The sequence below is a fragment of the Hemicordylus capensis genome, chromosome 11, assembly GCF_027244095.1.
Source record: "Hemicordylus capensis ecotype Gifberg chromosome 11, rHemCap1.1.pri, whole genome shotgun sequence".
Taxonomy (NCBI): Eukaryota; Metazoa; Chordata; class Lepidosauria; order Squamata; family Cordylidae; genus Hemicordylus; species Hemicordylus capensis.
This window is the reverse complement of record NC_069667.1, coordinates 23836027-23845475: the sequence shown is the minus strand read 5'-3', so window position 1 is coordinate 23845475 and position 9449 is coordinate 23836027. Positions and strand designations below refer to the sequence as shown.

The following is a 9449-nucleotide window of genomic DNA, read 5'->3' as shown; positions in this document are numbered from 1 at the left end:
TTTAACTAATGTTCTAATGTTTGGTTTGTTTGGTTTGGTTTTTGTTTGCTTGCTTGTTGTAAACCACACCCAGAGATGTGAGTTTTGGGTGGTATAAAAATATGTTTAAACAAACAAACAAAATTAAAGGCCCACCCCAACAGTCTCCTGAATGGCAAACCATTTCCGAATTCAAAAGCAGCCTAGTACAGCTGCTGCAGGCACAAACTTGCCCCCTTTTGAATCAGTGTCTCAGAAAGGCTGATCATTTCTTTGGGGCCAGTGGAACAACCAACATGGCCGATTTGTGCCCTGCCCTCCACGTCCCCCTCTTGCTGAGCAACTACACCCAAACAGTGGCACTCACTCTTACCCCTGGACTTCCAGGCCAAAGTCCAGGGCCTCCATACCCCCAGGGCACCCCCAGATCCTCTCTAGAGACAGAAGGAGAGATTGGGGAAAGAAAGACATGGGGTGAGAATATGTTCCGTTGCGTGTTGAAATGTTTGGAATGTTTCTGCGAATGCATATTTGCATCAATATATACCTGTTTTATATCCTTACCTTCTTGTGAGTCCAGTTGCTGTTTGTGCCCACAAGAATGCATGTGTTAAAAAATATACTGCATGTGTCACAGGGTGTGTGTGTGTGTGTGTGTGTGTTAAATCTCAAGATAGTGGTCCTTGCACGATTGAACCAGGATCTTCAGAGCACTTCTAACCGATTGAAGCTCTCTCCCCGCAGATTTTTCTTTTTCTCTCCCCCCCCCGCCCTATTTCCCACCCCATCAACCCACTTATTCACACCTCCCGGGATCGCTTCCCACGTTCTCCTGGAGGCTGGTGGTGCAGAGATTCTTACCCACTCAGTCCGAAAGAGCTGGCAATTATTACAGCTGTGCTCATTTCATTTGCCCGGGAGGAGGGAGGCTCTCAGAGCTCCATGCACCCTCCTCTCTGAGTAAGGACTGCAAAACCAGCCCTTTCGGGTTGCAATCTGCAAAAGGCAGAGAGGAGGAGCCACGCGCAAGCCGCTCCCGGTTCCAGCTCCAGCCCTCGCGAAGGCGGAGCCGACCCCGCAGAGGGTTGGCCCGGCGCCGGCACCTCCAGGCTCAGGCTGCCTGCTCCGCCGCCGCCGCCGCCATGCCTAAAGTGGTGTCCCGTTCCGTGGTTTGCTCCGACACGCGCGACCGCGAGGAGTACGATGATGGCGAGAAGCCGCTGCACGTCTATTACTGCCTGTGCGGGCAGATGGTGCTGGTGTTGGGTGAGCAGGGAGCCCTCCGGGGTGGGAGTGGGGGGTGGGAGGGGGCCCGACCCGATGCCTCTGGAGGCCCCGCGGGGAAGGCATCGAAGAAACCAAGCCTCCTTCCAGGGGAGTCGCGGGATGCTTCCTCCACAACCGGTCTCTGTGTCTTCAAGAGACCTGTTTGCCTCTTTGGGCGACCAGACCTGAAATCTAAACCCGTTTGTTTACGTTGTTGTTGTTTGGTTGGTTGGTTTGTTGCGCCATCTGTATTATATGCAAAGGACAAGTCCTAGGAACCTAGGAAGCTGCCGTATACCGAGTCAGACCCTTGGTCCATCTAGCTCAGTATTGTCTTCACAGACGGGCAGCGGCTTCTCCAAGGCTGCAGGCTTCATGAAACAGGGGGCTTTAGGATAAGGGCTCTCAAGCCTTTATTGTTATTAGCCTCTTTCCAATCAGGTTGAGCCACAAAGTGGGATACACACTTCACATTCACACTGCAGATGTGATGATAAAAAGTGTCACCAGCAGCCCTTTAGAAAGGAGAACCAAGAGAGCCTTGGAGCATTCTTAAATAAAGATCAACAAGTGTAGGACACAAGCCTTTACAGCACTCTTCCTTGGGAGAAAGCCCATGGAACTCCATGGGACTTCCTCTGAGGAAACATGCAGAGATTTGTGCTGTGGTAGTGGCAGAAGATTTTGTGGACTAGAAACTCCTCCATCTGGTACAGCAAGTGTTGACTACTGTGGGCTGAAACGTCTGTGTGTAGCTAATATTATATATAGAAAGAGGTGAGGAGTATATTTTACCTCCTTGTTTTTCGTGGCCATTCATGAGAATTTCCCCCTCTGTCCTCTACACCCATGCCTACCTGCCAACTTTTGTAGTCCACAAAAGCTTGTGCTACAAAAACGCGAGTTGGCCTTTAAGATGCCACTTGCTACCTTGGCAGCCACACCAAATTCTAAACTGCCGCTTCTTCCTGACCTGGCACTAGGCCTCCCTTCCCCTCCCAGAAGCTGGTAGAACCACCAACTGCCCTTTGAAGTACAGGATAAGCCCTTAAGGTGAAGAAAAACGTCCTCACTTTGTCCAGATTTGCTGTTTTTATCCATTTTATCCAAGCGGCTCTGGGCAGCATTTGCTGACCACTCTTGGCAACAGGGTGCTAGGCCAAAGAGGTCCTTGGGTAATCTGTGCAGGACTCCTTTGGACCCACATGCTGTACACGTGATAGTTGACTTGTACATGTGTATAGTTGTTCGCATATTAGGTTAGCCGTGTACAGCAGTACACATGATCTGTACTCTGCAATTTCAAGGGGTTGTGTTGACATTTCGAATAAATGCATGGCCATGAACCTGTGAATGGCCCTGCTGTGGACCTCCATTGATAATATGGGATGCTAGCATTGGTGTTATGAAGATGGAAGTGCATTTTATACTGATTGAAACTGGTATGCCCCGCCCAACTATTTTTCTAGACAACTTGTTGACACTTTTCAGCAGGAGTGAACCTTCTCTCCTCCAGGACAGCTGAATTCTCCTTCACGATCTGGTATCTTTTTGTTTCTGCAGACTGTCAGCTAGAGAAGCTGCCTATGAGACCGCGAGACAGAGCCCGTGTGATTGACGCTGCCAAACACGCACACAAATTTTGTAACACCGAGGAAGAGGAAAACGTTTATGTCCGCAGGTAGGAAATTTCAAGCTTTCCCCAAAAGGCCCTGTGCAGGTATTACACTAAACCATGGCTTGCTTGCTTTAACCACCATTAACTGTTGGACTCATTCAGATATCACATAGGAACATAGGAAGCTGCCATATACTGAGTCAGACCATTGGTCTATCAAGCTCAGTATTGTCTTTACAGACTGGCAGCAGCTAATCTCCAAGGCTGCAGGCAGGAAACTCTCTCAGCCCTATCTTGGAGAATTCAGAGAGGGAACTTGAAGCTGTCTGCTCTTCCCAGAGTGGCTCCATCCCCTAAGATCCCCTAAGGGGAAGATCTTACAGGGCTCACACTTCTAGTCTCCCATTCATGTACAACCAGGGTGGACCCTGCTTAGCTAAAGGGACAAGTCTGGGAAGAGCAGTAGGTTCGAAGTTCCCTCTCTGGCAGCATCTCCAAGAGAGGGCTGAGAGAGATTCCTGCCTGCAACCTTGGAGAAGCCGCTGCCAGTCTGTGAAGACAATACTGAGCTAGATAGACCAGTGGTCTGACTCAGTATATGGCAGCTTCCTATGTTCCTATGTAAGGTCCCAGATTCAATCTCTGTCAGTGTCTCCAGGTTTGGTTGGGAGAGAATCCTGCCTCAAATCTTAGTCAGTGTAAACAATACTGAGCTAGATAGAGCAATGATCTGGTTCAATATAAAACAGCTTCCTACATTCCTCTGTATCTGCAACTTAATGATGATATGGTCAGAATGGGGTTCGACGGTTTCTGCAATGTTTTTTTAAACTTCAGGGTTTTTTAAATTGTGTTTGACATTTTCAGCCATAGAGCATACTGTATACACACCCTGCAACCACAATAAATAAGAAATAGCCATCACTGAAATATAGAATCCAAAAGGAGTATGACAAAAACAAATTGAATGTGTATTTGATACATTTAGCTCTTCTACAGACACCACTATAGTACCTGTTGTTTGACTCCTGTTTTCCTTCCGTAGGCCCGAAGGCATTGAACGGCAATACAGAAAAAAGTGTGGAAAGTAAGTATTTCCTGTAGGGTGTATTTGGATTACAATATGAGAGGGGCTGTATTCTCAGGATGGTAATTTTGGGCCTGGAAGCAAATTCCGTGTTTGTGCATGCCAGAATCAAAAAATATTGGGAAAAGAATACTGCTTGTTTGATGCTTAAGTGCACCCATGAAGTTTTTAGAAGTCAGCAGATAATTTATATCTACAACAGCAACAACAAATGTTTGTATACCTCTTTTCAGCAGAGGTTTCCAGTTTACATAGAGAGATGTCAAATAAATAAGATGATAGATTAACTAACTAGATTAACAGACCAAAAAAAATGTGAGGGGGACGAAAGTACAATACAAAAACATTTTTAAAAACATTTTTTCAAAATCAGTTACCATCAGATCCCAATTTTTTAAAATTTGAAAGGCCTGAGTGAACAAAAAGGTCTTTACCTCGCATCTAAAAGAACAAAGCACTGAAGCCAGACAAACCTCACTGGGAAGGCTAGGTGCAACCACCGAAAAGACCCTCTCCCTAGTAGCCACCTTCCTTGCCTCGTTTGGTAGGGTTACTCTGCAGAGGACCTCCAAAGAAGATCTTAAGGACCAGGTTGGGATGTATGGAGCAAGGCACTCCTTCAGGTAACCTGCTCACCCCAAGCCATGTAGGGCTTTAAAGGTTAAAGCCAGCACCTTGAATTGGGCCCGGAAATGGACTGGGAGCCAGTGTGCAGCCCGTTTTCGTAATTGTCTTTACTCCCCAGGTACAGACTCTGCTTCTCTTCTACCAGCCACCAAAACAACAACATTGAAGGATCTGAAATGTAGTACATAAAAACAAAACAACAGATCCTGAGGATATAACCAAAAACAAAAAAGCCACTAAATGTGTGAATATAAATTACATTGAAAGTAGATAATTTATATATATAGTGATCTGGATATATATACATAAGATGTAATGACCAAATGTTTATAACAGTACATATGTACAAACAAAATAATAATATCGAAAACTATGAGACCACAACAGCTATCCAGTATTGTATGCTGTTTCAATATGTCTTCTTCAAGGGTCCTCTAAGTTCAGTCAGTCTTCAATATGTGTCAGCAGTGGTGTCTTGCTATTGTTTTTCTGCTGGACGATGAGTATTTCTCTGAGGGAATCCGTCGGTTGTTTCCCGTCATTTGTCATCTGTCCATTCCGTCTCCTCGAAGGTTTCCAACAGACTTTAAAGGTTAAAACCAGCACCTTGAATTGGGCCCGGAAACGGACAGGGAGCCAGTTCAACCCGTTTCCATAATGGTCTTTCCTCCCCAGGTGTGGACTGCTCCTTTTCTACCAACACCAGCAGAAGAATGCCCCCGTGACCTTCATTGTGGATGGGGCTGTGGTCAAATTTGGGCAGGGCTTTGGGAAGACCAACATCTACACACAGAAACAAGAGCCACCCAAGAAGGTAGGGAGACGTCGGCCGCTGTCGTGATGGCCTGTAGTTAGATGCTGTGTCTTTGGACCTTGGGGCTAGAGGCTCCTACCGGGATTTGTATTGTTATTAATCCTGGTGGTGATGAACACAGGGTATCTTCTGCTGGAGTGGGGGTTCAGCTGAAGCACCCCCTTGGCCTGGCTGGAGCCCTCAGACTTCCTTTCCTACTCCCGAGGTTCCCAATCCCAGATATTGTTGGACTACAGCTCCCTTGGGGATGATGGGAGTTGTAGTCCAGCGACAAGGTTGAGAAACCCTGCCCTGCTCCATGAAGTGCGTGCCCCAGGACACTTGCCTCATCATCAGTACCTGCTGTTGTATCAAAGAGATGCAAGTGTAGGGTTGTCCTCTGCCAATTTGGCTCTGCCCAGACGTGCCTTCTGCAAGGAAGAGACCCTCTGCTGACTCTTAAGCTCTGGGTCTGGTGGCTGGCATTGCAGCCGCAGATGTGGTTGGACCATCCGGGCGGAGGTGCTAAAGGTGTCCACACTTGCATTTCTCAGCTGCCCTTCAAGTTCTCTTGCAGTTCCCTCTTTCTTTCTTTATTTGAAAAGGTGTACTCCGCCTTTCTCTGCATGCTCAAGGCGGCTAACACCAGTTAAAAGAATGCAACAATTAAAATACGGTAGAAGTGGAAACCGTAGCAACAATTGTAAAAACAAAATTTTGTAAACAGCACCAAAAAACAGAGAGGGGAGAGACCACTAAAAATAAACCAGCAACAGTGAAAACTTAGAGAGTATTTGGAAAGGCCCACTGAAATAGAAGTGTCTTGAAATTATTCTTACAAATTTCCAGGGAAGGTGCCACCTGAAAAATCAAGTGGCAGGAAGTTCCAAAGAGATGCTTGCTCACACATTTTGCACTAATTGAACTTCAGAAGGTGGCAGGATATACAAGAGGGCTTCTACAAACAATCTTATAGGGCCCTCTTCTTTTTCTTCCTGGGGCAGACCCACTTGGGTTCTGGTAGTATGAATTGGTTGCAGCACCACATTCAGCCTGGCCCTACTTACTTCCAGTTAGGCTGGCTGGGCTGCAGAACCACTGAAGCACAGTGAGAGAGACGTGGATCCAAAAAGGCTGATTCTAGCAGTCAAGTGTCGGGTTCAATGATGTAAGATTTAGATGTCGAGACATGGAGATCAAGCGTGTTTGTATCGGTCACTCTCTGCCCCTGTGGGAGAATTCCTTTCTCTTCTCACGTTAGATTTTACGAGAGGCTTCCGTGCTGCAAAGCAAAGAGCTGTTGGTCTACATGGCTTTTTTTTTTTTAATTAACAAGAAATAAAGAATAAAAGAAATGCAAAAATCAAATAACGACTGCTGTTGGTTTCCAAGGTGATGATGACCAAACGGACGAAGGACATGGGCAAGTTCAGCTCTGTCACCGTCTCCACCATCGATGAAGAGGAGGAGGAGATTGAGGCGGTGAGTCGGCTTTGCTTTTCCCAACGTAGCAAGTGAAATCTGTATCTCTCCAGCTCAGGGTTTGGTGGGTGCGTTGTGACGCCTCATCCCTGCGGCTTCTCACTCTGTGGCATCCACTCCCTCCTCTCCGAGGAAGGGGTTTGAGTGCAGGCAGATTCAATGGAGATTCAATGGCTGCTACCAATCAGTGTAGACAATACTGAGCCCGATGGATTAAGGATCTGACTCAGTATATGGCAGCTTCCGATATGCCTTTGGCTGGGGGCATGTAGCTGGCTCACCTTCTCCAAGTGTACATACATTTTTGCTGCAGAGCACGACAGGGTTTGGCCACAGAATAACTCTTCCCACGCTCTTGTCTGTTTTCCAGCGCGAAATTGCTGATTCGTACGCACAGAACGCCAAGGTGATTGAGAAGCAGCTGGAGCGGAAAGGGATGAGCAAGCGGCGGCTGCAGGAACTGGTGAGTTTTATTTATTTTCCCCCTTCCTTTCCCGTTTTTGTGGGTGGTTTGATGCAGTCTTTGTCTAGTGCTTGTGAGAATCAACTCGCTTCCCCCTTAAATAGCGTATCTCAATGCTACTCCTAGACATGATGGTCAGCCCTGCTAATTGTTGCATACCGCTGACATGCTGTGGATCTTTTGTTTGACAAAGCAGCCGTTCATGAAATACTGCCTTCTTGGTGAAGGCAGGGAAGCAGTGACAATAAAATCCCATTGATTATATTCAGCTGATATTCGGCTGTTTGGACTATGCTGTGTTGGCACATACTGTAATAACAAGATGGGATGGGGATATTAGAGGCAAACGATGGGTGATGATATAATATTTTATTAGACAAACCAGGTTCTTCAAAGATGGTATGCTGACTTTTGAGTTCCATAGAATTCTTGGTCACATAATTCCTGCTAGAGCAATAAGAGGTGTAAAGCAGGGCTGCTCAAATTGGGCCCTCCTGCAGATGTTGGCCTACAACTCCCATAATCCCTAGCTATTGGCCATTGTGGCTAGGGATTATGGGAGTTGTAGTTTAAAAAAAAAACAGCTGCGGGGAGCTAAGTTGAGCAGGCCTGGTATAAAGGTTTAATGCTCTCTCTGGCCAGCCGCTTTTTCTGGCTGCCCGCCACTTTCTCCACCCCACCCCACCCTGGCCGCTGCCGCCATTTTCTCTTCCCCCCTCCCCACCACTGCTTTAGCTTTCTCCACCCACCCCGCCCCCGCCGCCTTCTCTCCCCGCCCGCCTACCTACCCGCCCGTTTGCTGGCCTGTCCATTGGCCTTGTGTTCCCCGCCACCATCGCTTCCCTCTCCCCCTCCCTTCGCTTGTGAACTCTCGCGAGAGCTGCCACACATGGGATTAGCCACAGGTACATCTTAGAGAATTAGATAGATGGATGGATGAATGGATGGATGTTGTCTGAGGAAACTGACAAGCTGGGTACCATCTTTGAGCATCTGGTTGGCCCAGGAGAACAGCAGCTTTAAAACTTTCAGCCTCCCAGCAAACCTTTGCACATGGGTTTCTCAGCTGCAGTGGATCCCTCTGCACTGCCTAGGATTCTGGGGCATGTTTTAGGTTGAATCCTAGACTCATGTGAGGCATTGGCCAAGTGAGTGAGCATCACAGCTACCCTAGGGATGGATCATCTGCTCTGTATGCAGAAGGTCCCAGATTCACTCCCTGGCAGCATCTCCAGACAGAACTGAGAAAGACTCCTGCCTGAAACCTTAGACAGCCACTGCCAGTTGGAGGAGACAGTACCAAGGGCCTGACTGTACAAGGCAGTCTCTTATCCTAAAACACAACCAACACTCCTCCAGAATTCCACTATACCAGGCAAGAGTGTTCCCCAAGAAGCCCCTGACAAGCTGCAAGGTTTCCTAGCCTTGTCTGAAAGCCATGAGTGTGTGCCTCTCTTTCTGTAGAACCAGCATAGCCAGCAGTACTGGATATGGTTATTTAATTTAACATTTAACCACCACCACCCCTCCTCTCTCTTTCTCTCTTTTATTCCCATTAGGCTGAGCTAGAAGCCAAAAAGGCCAAGATGAAAGGAACTCTCATTGATAATCAGTTTAAATAAGAAGGGCCGAATTCTGGCCAGAGCCGAGAAGCGTCATTTTTGGAAAAGGAAGAAACCCACAGCTTTTTAATCTTCCCTTCTTGGTGTGCATGAGAAATCCAGACACAAAATGTTGGGTGCCAGTTATGGAAGATGGGGTTGTTCCAGTTCCGAGATGGATTCTGCATTTTATTTTGTATCCTCGGTCTGACATTTTCTGAAACCTTTTCAAGTTGCTTTTCTAGGAGGTTTCCACCCCTTCATTTGCTGGCTTCCTCTGCAGGCAGCCTTCTGCCAAGTGTGTGGGGCATTAACATGGCTCAAATAAGCTGAGTTATTTTATTTTTAAATATTCATATGTACATAGGAGGCCTATGCATCTAAAGTTTGTATTGCCCAAGTGGAAACTCATTGTACAGAAAATAAATCCTTGCTAAGTGATTGTCATGTGTTAAATGGTTTCCCCACAATCCTATGGCACAAATGGTGAATGCATTTATAACCCCCTTCAAACAGTGTGTTTTGTCAGTGTA

The 9449-nt window shown here is 46.9% G+C and overlaps 1 protein-coding gene across 3 annotated transcripts; it reads left to right on the top strand.

The window, feature by feature from the left end:
• Nucleotides 1-974: 974 nt before the first annotated feature.
• Nucleotides 975-9358, top strand: STEEP1 (STING1 ER exit protein 1). Of its 3 annotated transcripts, none has more exons than XM_053273235.1 (7): nt 975-1245; nt 2809-2926; nt 3909-3950; nt 5253-5391; nt 6763-6852; nt 7223-7315; nt 8875-9358. In XM_053273235.1, exons 1-7 carry the CDS (start codon nt 1122-1124, stop codon nt 8935-8937), a joined length of 669 nt encoding a protein of 222 aa, XP_053129210.1. In that variant the 5' UTR covers nt 975-1121; the 3' UTR covers nt 8938-9358. The 3 variants fall into 3 exon arrangements, with proteins under 3 accessions (XP_053129210.1, XP_053129212.1, XP_053129211.1); XM_053273237.1 differs by lacking the exon at nt 975-1245 and adding an exon at nt 2156-2298; XM_053273236.1 differs by lacking the exon at nt 975-1245 and adding an exon at nt 2423-2687.
• Nucleotides 9359-9449: the final 91 nt, after the last annotated feature.